Source organism: Xenopus laevis, chromosome 3L (assembly GCF_017654675.1).
Source record: "Xenopus laevis strain J_2021 chromosome 3L, Xenopus_laevis_v10.1, whole genome shotgun sequence".
Taxonomy (NCBI): Eukaryota; Metazoa; Chordata; class Amphibia; order Anura; family Pipidae; genus Xenopus; species Xenopus laevis.
Window position 1 is genome coordinate 144,204,646 of NC_054375.1, and position 22,235 is coordinate 144,226,880.

Here is a 22,235-nt window from a genome sequence, read left to right on the forward strand (position 1 = left end):
AGTGCGGAATGCGCTAACGGGCTGTCCTAAAGTCACTCTCGGCCTTGTTTTGAAACTTAAGGTGGCCATAGACGCACAGATAATATCGTACAAAACAAATTTTCGTTTGAAATTCGGTGTGTGTATGGTGGAAAAAGAGCCGACCGATATCGGCAGAAGACTTGGATATTAGTTGGCTCGTCGATCGGGCTGGACAGAAAATTTTGATCGGGTGCCTTTGAAGGCACCCAAACATCTGCCATTGTGCGATCTTTTCCAAGAACGATCGTAATTGTTATGTCTATTGTCACTTTAAATTTGCATCGCGTTAATGGCAGGTCTCAAAGAGCAGATTCCACCGAGATTTGAACTCGGATCGCTGGATTCAAAGTCCAGAGTGCTAACCATTACACCATGGAACCTTATTCGGGAGCCATTTGGGGGGGGGGGGGGAACCTAGTGCTGCCTCTTAGACCCTGTAATAAGGTGCATTTAGGGTCGCAGTTTTCAAAAATAATGCCTTTGTTTCTAAATATATTCATATTTAGGTATCTTTGTTATTGGCCCACAAGTTAGTGACAACTTCCTATCACACTTTAATATATTGTTTGGAAAGGGGTGGTACTTCCTCTTTAACTTCCATCTTCTGACTTGCGTGGATGTGTCTGGGGAGCCTGGTGACATTCAGCAAGATCCAGTTAAGAGCTCTGCCCTTGAGGGGTAACCCTTCTAGTGAAAATTGGGGAACAGGGACCCTGTGAACGAGTCTTAATCTGACACAGAGTTAGTTTTGTTAGGAATACATTAGGCCTTATGACACATAATACATAGGCTGGGAGGACGGGCTTTGTTTGCAGAAGCTGAGTTGGCAGCCAAGAAAATGTATATGCATTATTTTTATTTGGGGTTCGTACATGCCTTTGGTAAATCTACGCAAATTGGGAAGCAAACTGATTAATATACTCCTGTTATTCATATGTTGGGCGATGTGCCTTTGTATGTAAGAAACCATGCCTTTCTTGCCATTGGCACAGTGAACCGCAATACCATAATTTGGCACATGCGCAGTAAGTCTCTGGTATCCTCCTCTTTCAAGATGGCGCTGAGCAGTAGGAAATGAAGCACGATGGAACCCAGGTGCAAAGTAAATGTTTAAAATGTTTGGCTGCCAGGCTGGAAAATGCTGAAATGATATGCTTTGTTTTGGCAGAAGTTTTCCTATTGAAGGAAGCAGAAAGAAAGCCTGGGGACCCCTGCCTTAAATCCTTCCAAGACTCACAGAGACTGTGACTGTGAACAAAGAAAGGGATAGTCCAAGAATAACTACTCCATCTATCAACCTGGATTCATCCGAATCAGTGGGAGAAATTTCCAAAAATGACTCTGAAGATATGGAATTCATCTTTCAAAATAGAAACGATTGAGCCTCTCATTAAGGCAATCAGAAAAACTTTGTATTTGGAAGATAAAGAAGAGCCTTCAAATAAACAAGATAAAATGTTTAAATCAACAACAAAAAGAATCAACTGTTTACTGTTCATGAGGTAATTTCATCCGCAATAACAGAAGAATGGCTTAAGCATTGGAATGCTGACTCTCAGTCCAAACACAATTTGTGTTCCCTTTCATATAAAGGAAGTCTTCTCTTTGGACCAGAACTAGACCAAATTATATCTAATGTCTCGGCGGATAAATCATCCGAAAGAAGGGAAAAGAAAAATATTCCCAGAAATCCCAGGAATTTGTTTTGAGAAAACAAACAATACAAACCTGGGAGGCCCTTCTCTAGACAATGGAGACCGAGGCAGCCCTTCATATCAGAAACCAGATAAAAGACAATGAAGGTGTGAGTCTTCCGCATGTAGGAATTACAGACAATTCTTTAGGGTAAGGACACACGGGCCTCTTCTTCGGGGCGACAATCTCCCCAAACTGCCTTCTCCTTCCTTCCCGCCTGCTGTAATAAAAAATGACACCAGGATGGCACTTCGTTTTCCGAAGTCGCCCGAAGTTTTCCCCGTGAGGCAACTTGGGGCGACTTCGGAAAATTAAGCACCACGAGTGCCATCCCGCTGGTGATTTTTCATTATAGCTGGTGGGAAGGTAGGGGAAGGCAGTTTGGGGAGATTGTCGCCCCCAAGAAGCATTGGGGTGCCTGATTTCTCCAAATCTGCCTGTGTGCCCTTACCCTTAAATTCAAGATTTTAAACAAACATTATAAATACAGAGCACTTTCAAGAGACTTCACAAAAATGCTGGCTCCAATAGTGGCGAACTTGAGATTTTAAGGAATACAGATATTTTCATAACAATATCCTCATCAAAGCCCTGTCAAAAAAAATCCTGTCTGTCCATCTGAAGAAAGTAATCTCCTACCTACAAAAAATGGGATGGATAATAAACCAAGAGAAGAATATCCTGATTCCAACTCAACAGATGGAATTCCTTGGAGAAAATATCGATTCAGAAGCTTTTAGTCTCAGCCTACCGGACAGAAGGCATAAGCATAGTCAAGTTCAGGAAGAGTTCAATAAGGCAGGCAGCAAGAATCATAATCAGGGTCTAGCAGAGAGTCAGGAATCAGCAAATTAGGAATTTAGGAAACCCAGGAAGGGCATGTAAAGGCAAAAAAAAATAAAATCCCATTTTTACTTTCTTTAATGAAAAAGAAACCTATCTCCAATATACTTCAATTAAAAAATGTGTACTGAAGAAACCTGACAGTATGCAGTGAAATTTTCCATTCATTTTTGCAATTGCAATTTCAGAAATCTGGTTGCTAGGGTCAAAATTACTCTAGCAACTGTGCATTGAATAAGAGACTGGAATATGAATAGGAGAGGCCTGTAATAAAAATTAGAATAAAAACACATTTGTAGCCTTGCAGAGCATTTATTTTTTTTCATGGTGTCAGTGACCCCCATTTGAAAGCTGGAACCAGTCAGAAGAAGACGGCATATAATTGAAAAGTCATATGGGGGCAGCCATTCAAGCACAGGATACACAGTAGATAACAGATAAGTACTACTATAGTTTATATAAACCAGCTGCTGTGTAGCCATGGGGGCAGCCATTCAAGCACAGGATACACAGTAGATAACAGATAAGTACTACTATAGTTTATATAAACAAGCTGCTGTGTAGCCATGGGGGCAGCCATTCAAGCACGGGATACACAGTAGATAACAGATAAGTACTACTATAGTTTATATAAACAAGCTGCTGTGTAGCCATGGAGGCAGCCATTCAAGCACAGGATACACAGTAGATAATAGATAAGTACTACTATAGTTTATATAAACAAGCTGCTGTGTAGCCATGGGGGCAGCCATTCAATCACAGGATACACAGTAGATAACAGATAAGTACTACTATAGTTTATATAAACAAGCTGCTGTGTAGCCATGGGGGCAGCCATTCAAATCTGAAAAAGGAGAAAAGGCACAGGATACACAGTTGATAACATATAAACTCTGAAGTATACAATGGGATTCTTCAGAACGTATCTGTTATCTACTGTGTATCCTGTGCTTGAATGGCTGCCCCCAAGGCTACACAGCAGCTTGTTTATATAAACTATAGTAGTGTTTCTGAAGCAAATACATCTTGTTTTACCAGTGCAGGCTAACACTACATGATATTTTCATTACTTTAAAACACTTTAATTTTTTGGTGTTATTGTTCTTTTAAAGGTGAACCACCCCTTTAAAATATGATTATTTTTTTTTTATTATTTCTAGGGGATGTTTGGAATTCTGGAAATGACTGAATTCATCTTCTAGGAATGTTTTTGTGTCATAACAATTTGCTGATAATTCTTTCTTCAATATGAATCAGGAAGCACAACTAGCTGACAAAGCAAAGGATGTGCAGTATATGAATAGTACATTTATTAATAGGTAAACGTTTGTGGAAAATATTTATGTAGGTTGTGCTGAGTAAGTTGAGCAGCCAATCAGCTACAATTCATTGATTCGTACATTTGTATTTTCTTCTTCACTTCAGACTGATGATCTAGGACAATATCTGGTTTCTGTACCTCGGGTGCTGTTGCCTGCAGAGAGATATGAAGATGAGATGAGCAGAGAAGCAGCACTGAGAGCAATGAATATAAGGGGAAGGATCAGGACTTACTGATATTAAAATCATAGGAATAGTACTGCCTGATACAGTCTCTGACTCTGGCTTCTTAATATGTAGCCGACGGAAAACTTTGCGATATTCCTCCCTTACCTACATGCAAAGAGAAAGTAATTTTGACATTTACAGAAGTTTTAAGGAATGAAACCATTTGGTGTAGAAGATAAACTCATTGCTGAAAAATACAAAAAATTGCAACACAAAGCACAGCATGCTGGGTCACAAGGAAGCCTTAAGCGGTTATTAAAGGAGAACTAAAGCTCAACTAAAGAAGTAGGTAGAAATGCTGTACATTATGTTTTGTGCTTCTGTACCAGCCCAAGGCAACCATAGCCCTTTAGCAGTAAAGATCTGTGTCTCCAAAGATGCCCCAGTAGCTCCTCATCTTCTTTTCTGCTGATTCACTGCACATGCTCTGTGCTGCTGTCACTTACTGAGCTTAGGGAGCCACTCACAATATACAGTACACATAGAATAGAAATGTCACAATATAAGGCTGATTAGTAATTAATACAGATAATTACTACATGGCAGCACAGAAACCAGTGCAATTAGCATCAGAATTTAATAATCAGCAAACCTGTAGCATCAGCTTATATTACAGCCAGGGAAGCTCATTTTCTGCTGGATAATTAGTGAGGAGCCCTAAGCTTAGCTTCTCAACAGCCAATCAGAGCCCACTGAGCATGTGAGTGTCACAGACACTTTCCAAGATGGTGACCCCCTGTGACAAGTTTGAAGTCCTGGATCATTGCTGCTATTGACAAGCTCAAACTTTAGGCTGGTGCAATAAGTTCAGTATATAAAATATGGCATTTTAACCATATTAATTGTTAGGGGTTAGTTCTCCTTTAAGTGAAGAGCTTCCTTAACATGTAGCAGCCATAGACACAAGGGCTCATTCAAGAGCCACAAGCAGTAACAGGGCCCTTGATCACACTGAGCCCCTAGTCTATAGCCTAGGGTAGCCTGTATATTAATCCACCATGGACCACAAGTTGTTTTTCACCACAAAAAACTTCAATGACAAGAAAACAACGTGCTTTATAGGAAAAAGCCAAGATATTTGTGCCTGTTGTTTTTTTTGCATTGTAAACTGATTGTAAAGGAGCCCTATCAAGTCTTATGTCATAGGCCAATTTAATTTCTAAACCTGCCAGATCAAAACCAGTTCAGTTCAGCTACTGGAAAAAGTAGCGATGTTGACACAGATCCCAAACTGAGCCTGAAACCAGCCTTTTTGTTGCAAATTTAAATTGCCTTATGTAAATTAAAGGTGTATTCACACCAAATATAAAACCATTATACATTTTAATTGAGATACTGTATATTTCTACTCTCTAGAAATGTTTATAAACACTTTACCGCCAACAACCCTCTGGCCAAATATTTGGTCAGACCCAAATAAAGATATATGATTTTTGATTCCAACAATATTAATGCCAGGAAAAGATGGCATTCCGGACTGGGTTTCCAGGAACTTCTAGGCCAGCAAATAAGCATTTGTTCCAAATGCTCTCTAAATAATTTTCAAGCTGGACCAGCCCCTCTGCATTTGGACCCCTGTTTCATAATATATTCTCTTTACAAAAGCTTAAAGGAGAAGGAAAGTATTTTTTCTTGGGGGTGCCAAAAGTTATGCACCCCAGATGATTGTATTTATTTACCTGACACCCCAGGCCGCTCTATCAGCAGAAAATTCCACCAGCCCAGTGACCAGCACAGAGTGAATGTCTTTCTGTTTCTTCTTTCTTCTGTGCATGTGCAGAAGAGTAAAAAGCCATAATTTAACAAAAAAGTTGTTTCATTCAACTGCGTATGCGTCTTCCCCCGGGAAATTTTAAGAAAGAAGCGAAGATGGTTCCATGGTGCTCGTTGGCAGAACTCTGGCCAGTGCACTTTTCTGCTGATAGGTGCACCGGCCCAGGGTGGCAAATAAATAAATACAACAACTTGAGGTTCCTAACTTTTGGCGCCCCCAAGTTAAAATGACTGTCCTACTCCTTTAAATGCCCATATTCTTTCTACAATGATGTGACAAACTGTAAGATTCTGTATGTCTAAATTCCCATATGTATGAATAAGATGTGCAAATTATACTGTAAATAAAATCGTATTATTAGATGAACACTGGGGAAATATTATTTTACACTAATACTATCCAAAGAGATATCTTATCCAAGATACTTTCTTAGCTGCATATCCTTTGCAAATCCCGCAAACAGAATGCAGATAACTGTCCCCTGCCACTTAGTGACCAATATGTCCATCACCATTCAGGTCAAACCCAAATTGCAGTATGTATCAACATCTATTTAATCTTGGGCCTGAGTTACAATGAGTGAAAAAGAATTTAGTGACCTGGCGATTGAGCAGGCAGTGCACAAGGAAGATGAATGCGCCCTGAAGGCTGTTGCAGATGGTGAACAGATACGATGCCACAATGGCCCAAGTTCCACACTGGAAGAAGCCAAGGACCCAAGTAGATCCAAGTATAAAGAGCTGAGCCAGGGCCTTGAAGGTCAACAACCTGTAGTGAGAAGAAAATAATCCTGGATTGTCAGCTTTATATCAGTAACACATTGACAACTGAGAAAATATATAAGATAAATATATACAATATACGCAAATTGTTTATCAAATAATATAACAGAAGACAACAAACCATTCTTAGAGATGAGAAATGTCATAATAAGTGTTTTTTCCACTCAAACTTGTGTATTTAGTACTCGAATACTCACCGGGTGTTCCTAAGACTGGAGACATTTGTGTTAATCGATGCCAGCTTTACTCGGAGTAGCCAAAATGTCAAAATCAGAAGTGTGGTATTTATCTGAATGGTAAAAGAGACAGCTGCTTAACAGGAGAGAAATCTACTGTATGGCTATAGCAAAATGGAGTGGCACCTTTTACTCCTCAGCTGTGAACTTTAACTAAATCAGCCTAGATGAGACTGAAGACACTCAGGGAGGGCCCCCCCACAACTGTGTGGAGGCAGGACGTAGTGCAACTGTAACCTTTAGTATTTCCCAAGAATGGGTGCCAGTGGTTCTTATAACTTAATATTCAGAACAAGATGAGCGAACGAAATCAGATACGTGTAGACCTGTTGTTTCAACACACACCATTCATCATGTGATAAGCATTCAATTTGAAAATATAAGAAACAGACCAGGAACAGGCAGTACTTTAGTCTGCAAACACCCTTTATTGGTGTATTTTCACTCACGACATGTTTCGGGAGCCAGTCCCTTTTTCAAGTCTTGAAAAAGGGACTGGCTCCCGAAACATGTCGTGAGTGAAAATACACCAATAAAGGGTGTTTGCAGACTAAAGTACTGCCTGTTCCTGGTCTGTTTTTTATATTTTCAAATTGAGTTCTTATAACTTAACCATAAAATAGGAACAAGGAAAATTTATGTGGCGAGGCATATATTCAAAGTTCAACAATTAATATATATCCCGGAGGGTAAGAGAGAGAGAATGCACAGTGTAGACAGGGGGTACTCCCAACTTTCAGCCTTTACCCTAAGTGGATTTCCGGGGTGTCTCCCTAAACCCTGGTTCAAGACTTAGTCCCTACTTATGAGCAATTAGTACCTGGGATCCTGGTTAGGGGTGATCCTGGCCCCTCTGCTGCTTGAGCCAGCTTGCTGCTTTCAGCATACCCCCTGTGTTCACCATATTGGCACCAGAGGGGATCCAGGCTGGTCAAGGATGCTAGCACAGAGAGTGCAATTATGCTCTGTTCACTAGAAGAGATGAATTTCTGAAAACTGAAAATTCAGCTCAGGAGTGGCATTTTTGCATGAGATTTTCAACTCATTGGCGCAGTGCCCCTGATCCTGGTCCCACTCAACACACCTCGGTGGTGCCTGTGCTGCTTGGCTAAATAGCCCTAACTATTTATCTCTCTTAGAGTGATCTATTAAAGTGAGTAGCCTATCCTTACTAGACCTGACCTGTCTAGGTTCCACTGCACCTTTCCTGCCTGCTCAAGTAAGGGGACTGGCAAAATGGATCCTGAGCACACGTGCTTAGTTATTAGTTATTATAACACACTGCATCTTGAGACTAAACTAGGAATAACTTGGGGTCATCCTTTGACCTAGGAGGAGAATTACTCCATCCAAGGGGTTGTGCCTAACATTTGGCACCCCCACTTATTTTAAATAATATTTAGAACATTTAACTTATTGCAAGACATTGTGACTAGTGTGAAATGGTAGAGAGAGAACCTAAAACTCAGATATTGTAGTAAATGATCAGACATTAAGTACTTACAGTGATAAAGCAACAAACTGGACCAAGGAAAGTCCAAATAACACTTGGACGGAGCCAACAGCTGCACGGAACCAAAGAGAGATTTAAGTGTAAATAACACACATGAACACCTAAATTTTACTTTACATACATAGCCGTCCTTTCTTATTATGACTTTATATAGGTATGAAAAACATAAGAATTACAAAATAGATGGTTTAAGTCAATAAAACATGATTTTGTATCCCTTCATTGGGTTTTAAAAATACAAGACTCTCAAGGGCCTCCTGAAATAATTGACGTTCTTGACATTCTCGACTTCTTGGTGTTCCCTTGGACTACAGATAAAACCTTTGTGTTTATTTTGGTTGATAATAGTAAGTTCCTCTAACAACATACTATTGGTTACACTGTGATTTTTTTAATAAGGCTAAATTAGATTAACATATAATTGTAGAATATTAAGAGTGACAGTATATTAGATCATAAAGCTACTATTTTTAGCTAAAAATTTACCTTTTCTCAGTGCCATATCCATCAGAATGAACTGCTGCCGAGATGGTGACTATAACTGCAGGGACCCCAAATGCAATGAGACAGGCAGTTGGGAAGTGAGAGCGTTGGGATGTCAAGTAGTTCATTGCATTCAGGTTTCTCACAGTGAGGAAGAGGAGAACACTCTCCAGAGTCATCCAGCAGAAAGCACAGAGGAGAATGTAATGGAGACAACCAGCAATGATAGAGCAGAGTATCTATGAGATAAAGCCAGTGTAAATGAAGACATTTGGTGATTAGATACATAGAAAGAGAAACCAACAATGTATTGAATGCACCACAGAAGCCACGACTGACTTTGTATACTCTATTGCATGAAGCAGTGTGGGGAAATAATACAACACATGAGAAATGTAATGTTTGGGATGAAAATAGAAGAGGTCACAGATAGGCACTGTTGCGAGCTTGCCTGGACAGTCAAAGCCATAGCTACCACAGTACACCCATAACAGAGCTTATTTCTTCTGGACTTGGCCCACTTATTGTTCCTATAACAGTGTCACAGTATACCCTTCCTCATGCAGTAAGAAAGCATAGGGCCCCTGGGTGACAGACCTGTCCTAGTAGTACACAATAACAGGAGCAATATATTGACTCAAATGTGACATGATCCCCACTCTAAAGAAGTTGCAGCTTATTTGAGAAATGTGCATCCACAGTTGCAATCATTTTCAAGTATTGCGTTACTTTTTTATAAGCATGGTATCTTTTCATGAAAGATTGAGGTTTAATGACTTACTATGTACTTGGTTTGATGTAGGCCAAACAAGATGATCAGCTGGCCCAAAAAGAGGCATCCACATAATGATATCAACATGGAGGTGTGAGCGCTCCTCAGGGAACGGCACATGAGAAACGTGAGAAGAGACAAAAACAGGCAGAGAAGGGATACACTGAGGCCAATGTGGGAGACCACGAGAAGCCCACGATCTTCCTGTTTATGAGATACAACAATGAAGAATATTAAATAAAACATTTGTATTCACTCCTTTATTGTGGAAAGATGCGATTATCTGGCTTCAGTCCCCTGTCAGGTCTGCCAAGCTACAAAGTGCTGTCACCTTTATATCACAGGGAGCCATGATGACAGCAAAGGTGGAGAGATGATCACAGGAGCACAGGGTGTGGGAAACATTGGAGAATATGATGCTACAGCCTCTCTGTGACCATCCAATCAGCTCAGGATCCCAGAATACACACAAGGATATATGGTAGGGGGCTGTGGCCTCAAAGAAAAAACAGAGCAATATTTTTTTTTACAGGGCGGCAACTTGGTACATTTCACATTAACACAGAATTTCTACAACAACCCCAATGACACAGAAATATGATTTTAGTCAAAACTAAAGTATCATATCATTAATGAACTGTCATTGAGGATATGTGGTGCCAGAAGACTTTAAAGGAGAACTAAACCCTCCATAGTGCCCACTGGCCCCCTCCCTGTCTCCCCCCTGCACAGTCTTACCCCTGAATTCTGTCCCCTCTAGAAAAAGCGACTGCAGAGTGTACTGGAGATTCCTCCCCTTCAACAATTTCCGTCTCTTTCGGCGCATGTGCAGTTGTCGCTACTGGAAAATTGCTCCAACTGCGCATGCGCCAATACACTGCTCACTTCACAAAGATTACCGAGGAGAAGAAGATGGAGTCCGTGAGCTCCGCTGCACTCACTCTGCATGTTCGGTCGCTTTTTCTAAAGGGGACAGAATTCATGTGTAAGACTGTGCAGGGGGAGGCAGGGAGGGGGGCAGTGGGGACTTATCACTATGGGGGGGTTTTAGTTCTCCTTTAAAGAGAAAGAAAGAACGAGGACAAAATGACTGGAAATTTGACAAGTTATAAGTAATAAATGGCAGAACTTTGCACCAGTGGGCAAGGGTATGTGGATGCTGTGTAGTGTCAACTGCTGAGATTATTCTAAGTTTCTGTTTGTGGTTATTTTGACAAGCATTTTTCACTATAGAATTCTCATTGAAGGACTTGCGCATTTCTTCAACTGACCTGCAGATTATTCAGATAGAAGGTGACTGGGGGTTTTAGGTTTGTCCTCTTTTGGCTTGTGGTACTTCCAGTCACAACTTGTGAATTCACCACCGCAGTGTGGGTTTCTCCAGGATCCTCTGGTCGCTTGAGGAAATTCCCACTTAATCTGGAGTTGAGGTCCTTGTATGAAATGAAGACAGATCCATCTGGAAAAAAGGAGAAATGTAATTAACTCTTTGAAGCTTTAAAATATCATTTGGCCTATAAAATATAAAATATAAATCAGACCAGATTTGTTTAATTCCTCTGACCTTCAGGTTCAGGCAGGAGATTACACGGCACATTCATGCTGTTGAGTCCCACATTTATGGTTAGGAAAGAACAGTTTTCTTGGGTCACCTTGGTAGCAACATCTGGGGAAAGGAAATAGTATCAAACAATAAATTTGCCTTTAAAATGTTTTTTTTTTTGTAATTTATAAATGCTGTACAAAGTGGAAAGTCCAAATTTCAGAATCTGATCACTAAATTCTTTTACCCCAGTATTCTAGGGTAATAGCAGGCATATGGTCAGTAGCAATGTCGCACCCAATGCACCAATATGGGCGCAAGTAAGCATCCATTTTGACAGTTGCAAGTTGCAGTGCATCTTTCTTCCTACATTTGTCACTGGTGTAAATGACGGTGTGTCAATAATAACGCCACTACCAATTGATTCACTTGTGGCTATGGGTGCAAGCCTGTAACAAAATGCTGTAAACTATCTTCTCATTGCCCACCCAGGACTAGTTACCAGCTAACTAGTGTAGAGCACATTAGACTCTCATTCTCAGCTGGACCCTCACATACACGTGTGGAGAAAGAGAGAAGTGTTGCAGAACTATACATCTCAGGTGCACAAATATAATTGCTTGATGCCAGGAGTTCTTGAACCAATAACAGATGTTTATATAGCACACAAATAAAGCACTCATGGGGTACCATGCAGTTGTAAAATGATCACAGCAGTATACAATTGTAGAGCATATCACACAAATGCACTCCCTTCTGAGGACAGACTTGGCAGGATCCAGGTTCACCTCTCTGCCATCCTGGATCACCCACAGTTGAACCACCAGGGAAATCCTCTAACCTGATCCTCCCAGACTGGGATTCAAAAAAAGAACACAGATGCCCAAACAGCCCCCCCACTAGCCCAAAAATAGTGACTTCTATGGCATCTTACAGCAGTCCCTCTGGCTTTTTCACTGTCACTGTCACTGGTTGCCAGTCCAGGCCTACTTCCCAATATGATCCCTACATTAACATACAGTATCTCCTGGGAGAGATACATCTAATCTATTCTCCTACACTGGAGCTCAGGACTGTTATTTCTAGCTCAACCTGTCTATCTCCTAGAGCAGGGGTCAGCAACCCTTTTCACCCATCAGCAACATTCAGATGTAAAAAGAGTTGGTGAGCAACACAAGCATGAACAATTTTCCTGGGTGGTGCCAAATAAGGGTTGTATTTGGCGATTGGTAGTCGCTAAGTGGACTGGCAGCCTACAGGATGTTCTGGTTGGCAGTACATCTGGTTTTTATGCAACCAAAACTTGCCTCCAAGCCTGGAATTCAAAAATAGGCACCAGCTTTGAGACCACTGGGAGCAACATCCAACGGGTTAGGGAGCAACATAAACAGGAGTACTATAACAGGAGCTTACCAACCACTATCTACATACCTCATTCATGGTGTGTCTGCTCCCTGACTTACATTAAATGGATTGTTCCTTTAGGGCACATCTTCATTTCTGGGGCCTTGCTGTCCCTGGCTCTCCAGCATATATCATTAGCAGGTAGAAGCCAAAAAGGAAAAGACCTGGCCATCCAGTCAGAGTATTAAACAATAACAGGAATTTTTCACCACCCAATAGGGAACATATCCACCCCAGGTATCCAGGTTACAAGTACCAATACTTAAAGAAAATAGAGGGAATTATACCAGTAGGGGATTCCCCAAAACATCAAGATATTATAAAGCCTGTCATTACCTATCTGAGGGGTGCTGAAGTTCAGATTGCTGGGATTTTTAGAAAATGATTCCAATAGAGATGATTCCACAGTCTCTAGGAGCCCATTTACAACAGTACTGACTTCAGAAGAGCTGAGATTTGACCAAGAAGGGTTTTTGAGGATCTGGGAAGTAACATTTAAAATGTCCTGCAAATAGATAGAGAGGAGGGCAGTTACAACAGAGATGGAGAATAATAAAAAAAAAAAGATAGCCTGATCAAAGAAACTAACAACTGTTGTCCACAGTGTGCATATTTAGGAGCACATGAGAATGTAAATTCCACTGATAACTGATAAAAAATATAATAATACCGTCTTAAAGGGATTCTGTCATTATTTTTATGGTGTCGTTTTTATTCCTAAATTACACTGTTTACACTGCAAATTATTCACTCTATTCACAATATAAAATTTCATTCCTAACCTAAGAAGTGTATTTTTTTAGTTGTAATATTGGTGTGTAGGCACCATCCCATCACGTCATTTTGGCTGGCCATGTGCTTTCAGAAAGAACCAGTGCTGCACTATGGAACTGCTTTCTGGCAGACTATTGTTCTCCTACTCAATTAGGGTTGCCACCTTTTATAAAAAAAATTACCGGCTGCTGGGGGGCGGGGCCTCAAAGGGGCGGGATGTGATGCCAGAAGGGGCGGGACGGGCATCAAAAGGGGCGGGGCTACGCCACGGACGCTAGAAGAGGCAAAAGAAAAGGTAAGTTGCAGGGGATTGGGGGCAGGCCGAGGGCTCCTTTTGATTGTATTACAAATTTACCGGCAGTTACATTGCCGGTAAATTTGTAATACCGGCCCTGGCCTTGGCAGGTATTTTACCGGCTAGGCCGGTAAAATACCGGCCGGGTGGCAACCCTATACTCAATGTAACTGAATGGGGGACATGTATTTCTACTATTGAGTGCTGTTCTTATATCTACCAGGGAGCTTTTACTTGGTTACCTTCCCATTGTTCTGTTGTTAGGCTGCTGAGGGGAAAGGGAGGGGGTTGATATCCCTTCAACTTGCAGTACAGCAGTAAAGAGTGACTGAAGTTTATCAGAGCACAAGTAACATGACTGGGGGCAGCTGGGAAACTGACAATATGTATAGCCCTATATCAGATTTCAAAATTAAATATAAAAAAATCAATTAGCTCTTTTGAAAAACAGATTTCAGTGCAGAATTCTGCTGGGGCAGCACTATTAACTGATGCGTTTTGAAAAAAAAAAAAAAAAAACATGCTTTCCCATGACAGTATCCCTTTAAAAATCTTTTTCCAAACCAAATTTCCCAAACACACTTTTTACCTCCATGCCATGTTTGGTATTTTGACAAAAAGATTCCAGAAGGTGAAAAGTGGATCTCTGAAGAAAGCAACCGGGTTCCTGAAATGTATGTAAGGAGATATGGTCCCCATGTCACATATATTGCACTGAATAAGACAATATAAAAATATAAAATATAAAAATATTAAATATGCAATTATTTTGCCAGATTTACCTATTTATAAACCTCAGATGAGATAGAAACAATGAAATCCATTGAGATTATTTTTTCCCCTCACTAAAAGTACTTTATAAATAATATCCTCCTGAGTCAGAATATGACTAATTTACCTGTTGTAAAATCCCAGTATATCTTATTGGAGGAAGAATAACTTCATTTTGGCAGAATAAAATAATTCAGTGGGGCTCAAAAACAAAAGTAGGTGTTCAACTGCAGTTACCCATATAAAACAATTAGGATTTATTTTGATCAGTCTAATACCAGTTCAAGGAACTATTAGTAACTGCACCTTGGTAAGTAAAGTATTCCTATTTTATGACTCATTGACAATTGTGTTGAAGTTTTAGAATTACTGTTAAAGAAACTGGAGTGTAGTAGGATACTACAGGTTGAGGATTTTGTGTCTCAACATCCCTCCCATTCTTGTCAAGATTTAGATTCAACTCACCCCATCCTTTCATATTTTCATTTTCATGAGCGAGAAACAAAAGTGGAATTAAAGGGCATGTAAAGGCAAAAAAATAAAATCCAATTTTTACTTTCTTTAATGAAAAAGAAACCTATCTCCAAAATACTTTAGTTAAAAAATGTGTGCCGTTTTTATAAGAAACCTGACTGTATGTAGTGAAATTTTCCCTTCAGTAACTGCTGTGGATAGGAATTGTCAGATGGTCCCTAACTGGAAAACAATCATACTTATGAACAGCAGGGGGAGTCCCACCTTACTTCCCAGCCATGCAGAACTCAAGCAGCTTTGTTTATGACGATCCCTAAGCAGCCCAGACCACACTGAGCATGTGCACAGTCTTAGTCTTGCAAAGATGTTTAACAAAGTTACAAGATGGTGACCCCCTGTAGCCAACTTTGAAAGCATAAATCATTTGTTTGATTAAGATTGTGGTGCAGTAAGTTCATGTTTATATTTAGTATACAAAATACAGCATTTCTAGCCTTATTCTATTTTAGACTTTACATGCCCTTTAAGGGCAAGGCCAGATGTGGCTTTTTTGCAGCGTTTTTATGTTGCGTTTTTAAAAAAGAACAACCAGGTGTAAATACACTACTGAAACCACATTCGACCGTCAACATGCGTTTTTCAGCACGTAGGATTCTTTTCCCAACATGCACTTCTCATTGTTCTCATTGAATTTGAACGACATATTTAAAATACGCTGCATATTTACGTAAAGTGTGGTTTCAAAAGTGCAGATTGATTTGGTAGTTTCTTGACGTATTGGCATTTCTGCTAAAAAAACGCCTATACTGGCGTCCTGTGGCGGATTTCAGCTTGCAAGCGCCCTGTGTGAATTGCCATGCAGGGATCAGGAACCTTGGCTCTCCAGCTGTTAAGGAACTACAAGTCCCACAATGCATGTGCCTTTAGACTCCTTCAAAAGGCTCCTTCATTGCATTGTGGGACTTGTAGTTCCTTAACAGCTGGAGAGCCAAGGTTCCTGATCCCTGCACGGTGTTTTCCATTCATTTCAGTGGTAGTGCAGTTTATGCGTATTTACGCATGGCTGTTCTTTTTTAAAAACGCAACGTAAAAATGCTGCAAAAACGCCACGTCTGGCCTTGCCCGAACAGAAGAGAAGGCAGACCTATGAGCTGTTGGTGTCTTGGTTGAGAAGAGAAGACAAACCAAGAATATTGCGTTTTAGTTGTGTTCTAATCAGCTCTTCCCAAAGTTTGGGACGAATGGAAGAGGACTTTGGGGCATATTGCTTCTGGTTATGTCCTTTCCTAGCATTTTTATGAACCTGATGATGTAAGTTACATAAAGTAAAATTTACTTTTGCAAAAAATGACCATTCTCAGTCCTGTGTCATTTTTAAAATCACAAAGAAAGCATCTTATAAATGTTTATTTTCTTAATATACAGCATCTTGAATCACTTGGAAGGATGACCCCACAGCTAATAAACTGCCAGATCCCACGGTGAGGCTGTCGAACAGATTAAGACCTTGATCTCCTACTTTCTAAATGGTTATTAAAATCCTGTGACCTGTCATGCTACCATGATCCTGAGCGGTGGTTCTCAAACTGTGGAACTTCCATCCCATTCCCCCTTCCACGGCATGTAGCAGTAACTGACGTCCAGGTAAAGGGGACCTGTCACCTTTCGTTCCTAATCCTTTTCTATCATGTTAATTGTACAAAATAAACTTGAATTGCACTATATAAATTACCGTATATACTCGAGTATAAGCAGACCCAAGTATAAGCCGAGGTACCTAATTTTACCTACAAAAACTGGGAAACCTTATTGACTCGAGTATAAGCCTAGGGTGCATTCCAGTTTGTCCACTTTAGTTCATGTTTGTCCACTTTAGTCAGAGTGTGTGCGAGCTGGCCATTCAAAGCACAAGCCAAAAGCTGTCATTGCATGCATTATACAAATGGAAAGCAAAGCAATGAATAGCAATACAATAGTGAATGTTAGGTTAGTGGTCTTGTGGACCATATCATAATGATAAAAGGCAACCAAATCCCCTCAACAGAAAAAAAACTGCCAGTGTATTCAGTGATATTGATAATGCAAATATCTAACAAATCTGCTGTTTAGTGGGGAGCAAATGTGGCTAGTTAAGAGAACAATTACACATCGGCGGCCCGTATTTTGCAAACTCATTGGAGAGGTCAAGTAGGAGAGGCTATCAGCGCATGCCCATTTACAGCAGCAACAATGTAATGCGGGCCACAGGAGGACATTTCATGAGTGCCATTTGGGTGATTCTGCACATTGACTCGAGTATAAGCCGAGGTAAACTATAAAAAAATAAATAAATAATGAAGGCCAATTGAAATGTTGCTTAGAAATTGCCCATACTAAAAGTTAATTTAGAGGTGAACTATCACTTTAAGTGCCAGTTAGGGCATCTGTCTGACATATTTAAAAGGCTGTAGGGAAGAAGAAATCTGCAAAAAGTCAGGTTTTAGAATTTATTATCAATGTGTCTTGAATTAAAAGAATCATTAGCTGTATACATAGCTTAAGGACATGTACCTACTTTCAATAAACTTTGTATTTCACATCAAGAAACAGAATGGGAGTCTTCCCCAGCCCTCCCCATGTCTGTCTAAGGTGCGGTTCAGGTGCCATGTTTAAAGGAACGTAGTAGTAACATGGAAGCCTTTATTCCTATTTATTCCAACAGTTGTGGAAAGGAGCTTCTCTAACAGAGATCAGCAATGTATATGCTATTGCAGTACTAAAAACTAGCGATGGGCAAATTTATTTGCCAGGTGCGAAATTGCGGCAAATTCCCGCGATTCGCCGCCGGCGAATAAATTTGCAAAACCGTAGCGAAAATTCGCCGGCGCCAAAAAAAATTGACGCCGGGGTAAAAAACGGATGCCGACGTCAAAACGAGACGTTTCGCGAATTTCACTGGAAATTCGCGAATTTTTCGGCGGAAAACCATACATTCGTTCATCACTACTAAAAACCCCTTAAAGCCAATAAAATTTCCCTTTCCCATTGACTCCAACACATTTTGGCAAAATTTCACAAAAAGCTGCAAGTTTACACATCAGCAATTTATATCTCTCTGTTACCTGAGTGTGTCTTAGGTTGCCAGTTAACTGTTGTAACTTAACATAGACATTCTGAACATTATTATTGTGGTGCAGAGAAAACAAACATTTTCCTTTTTAACTTTACAAATGTAAACTATTTGATCGCAGTTACTCACCCTTTGATCACAATAATTCTGAGTATTGTTTTGATCTTGCAAAGTCTCACATAGGCTTTTAAATGCTGTGAAAAAAAGAAAAGAAAATCAATCTCATGTACGGGATTATTATGACTGGTGTCGGATAAAATTGTAGCTGATTTGGTGTTTTTGTGCATCTCTACTAAATATGGGATCCATTATCCAGAACGTTTGTCACCTAGGGTTTCTGGACAGCATTAAGTAAATGCTTCATTTTTTTTGGTGGACTCACGCTTTATGCCATAAAATACCAGGTAGTGTCTTATTATTACAGATAAAAAAGCAAAAATGTTTTTGCAAATCATTTTTTTCAAGCATAAATGGGGTACAGAAGAGAAACAAGGGATAAGGCTCAGATCAAATGATGACATTGTAATAACATAAACACACAAATCCAGAAGAGATTAAAGAAAAGATCTTAATTATGATGTATCAGAATATCTATACACTACTTATATTTTATCAGTACAGGTATGGGATACGTTATCCGGAAACCCGTTATCCAGAAACCTCTGAATTATGGAATGGCTGTCTCCCATAGACTACATTATATATATCAAATAATCCAAATTTTTAAAAATGATTTCCTTTTTCTGTGTAATAATAAAACAGTAGCTTGTACTTGATCCCAACTAAGATATAATTAATTCTTATTGGAAGCAAAACCAGCCTATTGGTTTTATTTTGTGTTTACATGATTTTCTAGTAGACTTAAGGTATGAAGATTCAAATTACGTAAAGATCCATTAGGGGTTTACCTTGACGTGGTATGGTGGCTTATCAATTTTATGATCATAACTTTGTAACAAAATAACCCCTATTTGGGTACATATGCAATAGCATTTATTATACTTATATATATATATATATATATATATATATATATATATATATATATATATATATATATATATATATATATATATATATATATATATACTTTAAAGCCTTTAGAGTGCTCCCACAACCCCCCTGTTTTGATATTGTATATTTAGCCGGAAGCTGTGGCATAGCTTCAGTGGTTGTAGCACCCCATACCCCCCCTTTAAACTAGTGGTGATCCTATGCTTTTAAAATTGGGCGTTTGTTTTGGGAATATCTCTCCTTTAAAAGCCTGATTGCTGGCTGGGGAGGATTTAGCCCTCAGTGAAAAAACAGCGTTCAACGGACATTGATTACAGGTAATGCTAAAATGCACATAAAAAATAAAACAGGTTAGGGACCGCCATTCGGGGTTTACCTTGACGTGGTATGGTGGCTTATCAATTTTATGATCATAACTTTGTAACAAAATAACCCCTATTTGGGTACATATGCAATAGCATTTATTATACTTATATATATACTTTAAAGCCTTTAGAGTGCTCCCACAACCCCCTGTTTTGATATTGTATATATATATATATATATATATATATATATATATATATATATATATATATATATATATATATATATATATATATATATATATATATATAGTAATAAATGGACCCGCACTCCAATGTTCTTAGTGAAGAAAAGTAATGTGCTTTGTTCACAAATGCATATCCAACGTTTCTCAAGGTCCCAGCGTGGACCGAAACGTTGGATATGCATTTGGAATGCGGGTCCATTTATTACTATATATGCAAAAACTTGACCAACGCACCCACCATCCAAGAAATCCGGTAAGAGTGCACTCACCAAAATTGACTATATATATATATATAAAGAAAGAAGTCTGCACTCATGGGTCTTGTGTTGAAAAGCAAGAAACTTGTTAGTGTTTATTCGACGTTTCGGCTCCTAAACGCGTGCCGTCCTCAGGAAGGAGCCTTGTTTTTCAACACAAGACCCATGAGTGCGGACTTCTTTCTTTATTGATTGTACAAATTCTTTGTTCCAGCACCTGAGCAGTGACCAGTGTTCTGTGTGCACCAGGCCCATTTTTCTTTATATATATATATATATATTTTTTTTATTTATTTACTTATTTATTTATTTATTTTTACTGCAATAATCACCTCCATGGATCTTAGCTCCTCTGTCACATTATACTAGTCATTTATATTAATATGATCTTTCGATTTCCACTTGGCAGGTTTTATACTTCTTGCAGATACAATTAAAGGGATTCAGCCACAAGAATACATGGTTTGTTTTTTTTTTACAAAATGCATCAGTTAATAGTGTTGTGCCAGCAGAATCCTACATTGAAATTTGATTTGAGGCTAGACATGTTCTAGGCTTCCCTCGTGTCCTCAGCCATGTGAGTTGTGCTCTGATAAACTTCAGTCTCTCTTTACTGCTTTAATGCAAGTTGGAGTGATATCACCTTCCTTCCTTTTCCTCCCAACAGCCAATCCACAGAATAATAGCTAGGTAACAAGAAAATGCTTGTTACCCAAATTCTCCCATGAGACCCTGGACTGGCCATCTGTCCATTGGGCAAATGCCTAGTGGGCTGCTCTATTTTTGTTAATGGGCTGGGGAAGCCAGGAACCACAAAGGGAACCAAATGATAGCTGAAGCAAAGCCATTCAATGGTAGCTGAGGTGTAGCCACCGAATGGGAGCCAAAGCCACTGAATGGGAGCCAAAGCCGCCAAATGGGAGCCGAAGCCTGCCGAGCAGAAGAAGAAGCCGCACAGTAGAAGGAAGAAGACTGCCTGCCAAATTTTAAAGGTAAGTTTCCACTGAACACCAATGGTCTCTTCTTTTTAATCCCTGACCACCAAAGCAAAATATAACATAACAGTTGTGATTTAGCCAATATCTCTTCAAGGCAACACCACTGTATTATTGAGTACTTTAACATTTGCTTTACCTCTGTAATCTCTTTGAAAATGAATAATCTGATTTTTTTTCTCTCTTACAGGGACATAGCACACTGCTAATGTACTAAGGACTAAGGCTCAGGAATGTGTGTGTGGTGATAAATTTATTGCTGTGTCTTACTCAAAGGCTCAAAACTTCATCAAGATTTTATAACAGAGAAAGTTCAGAACAAAAAAAGTAAAATATATTTTGTCTAGGGATGCACCGAATCCACTATTTTGGATTCGGCCGAACCCCCGAATCCTTCGTGAAAGATTCGGCTGAATACCGAACCAAATCCTAATTTGCATATGCAAATTAGGGGTGGGAAGGGGAAAACTTTTTTACTTCCTTGTTTTGTGACAAAAAGTCACGCGATTTCCCTCCTGCCCCTAATTTGTATATGCAAATTAGGATTTGGTTTCGGTTCAGCCGGGCAAAAGGATTCGGCCAAATCCGAATCCTGCTGAAAAAGGCCGGATCGTGGCCGAATCCCGAACCGGGATTCGGGGGTTCGGCCGAATTCCAAAAAAGTGGATTCGGTGCATCCCTACTAGTGATTAGATTCTCATTGAGAAGTTTGGATTTATATTCCCTTGGGAATCACCACATCTGGACACCCAGGTCATGTTCAAACTCAGGAGATAAGGTTTATTGGCAAGGTGCACCAAACTGCAGATTATCAATACAGCAATCACACAGGACAAAGATTCTGCCCTTCTCTTTATGACATATATTTCTTTAAATCTTGATCAAAACATCATTAGCATTTTTGTTTACGGATCAAACTCTAAATCATTTTCATAGGCTAGTTAATCACCCTTATTTGATGGTATATTTTGATATCATTTATTGGTTTTTAATATTTAACGTCATCTGTTCAGGAACAAATGTCCACAGCGCCGATTCTGGGGCTGCTGCCGCCTGAGGCAGCAGCCCAGATGCCGCCCCCCTCCTCTCCCGCTCCGCGCTTAAAAATTAGCGTCGGAGCGGGTTTTAGGGGGCAGTATCGCTAGTGCATTGAGCGCAATAGCGCTCTTTGCACTAGCGGAGCCAAATTTCCGGGTTAAAACCCGGAAGTTTGGCTCTTAAAGTTACAAGAGGCGGCTTTTTGCCGCCCCTTGTAACTGGCTGCTCGCTGCCACCTGAGGCAAGGGTTTCACCTTGCCTCATGGCAGAAGCGGCCCTGAATGTCCAGACACTTGAAATGTGCCCCTTGTTGTCCAGTTAAGCAACTTCTCTTTTCCAAT

General features: G+C 39.8%; 1 protein-coding gene and 1 non-coding gene across 2 annotated transcripts in view; both read right to left on the reverse strand.

Moving 5' to 3' along the window:
- Positions 1–329: 329 nt before the first annotated feature.
- trnaq-uug lies at positions 330–401 on the reverse strand. The gene has a single exon. It is a non-coding gene; the product is annotated as a tRNA-Gln (tRNA).
- Positions 402–3,791: 3,390 nt separating this feature from the next.
- LOC108710357 (adhesion G protein-coupled receptor E1) overlaps positions 3,792–22,235 on the reverse strand; it is a 41,550-nt gene continuing 23,106 nt past the window's right edge. The window contains exons 11-23 of the mRNA XM_041587190.1: positions 18,167–18,231; positions 14,273–14,350; positions 12,951–13,119; positions 11,232–11,333; positions 10,939–11,126; positions 9,999–10,163; positions 9,677–9,871; positions 8,899–9,134; positions 8,404–8,464; positions 6,861–6,952; positions 6,481–6,649; positions 4,114–4,212; positions 3,792–4,033 (exon numbers count right to left, since the gene is read on the reverse strand). Coding sequence (XP_041443124.1) covers positions 3,935–4,033; positions 4,114–4,212; positions 6,481–6,649; positions 6,861–6,952; positions 8,404–8,464; positions 8,899–9,134; positions 9,677–9,871; positions 9,999–10,163; positions 10,939–11,126; positions 11,232–11,333; positions 12,951–13,119; positions 14,273–14,350; positions 18,167–18,231 — 1,718 coding nt within the window. The 3' untranslated portion in view covers positions 3,792–3,934. The remainder of the gene's footprint in view (positions 4,034–4,113; positions 4,213–6,480; positions 6,650–6,860; positions 6,953–8,403; positions 8,465–8,898; positions 9,135–9,676; positions 9,872–9,998; positions 10,164–10,938; positions 11,127–11,231; positions 11,334–12,950; positions 13,120–14,272; positions 14,351–18,166; positions 18,232–22,235) is intronic.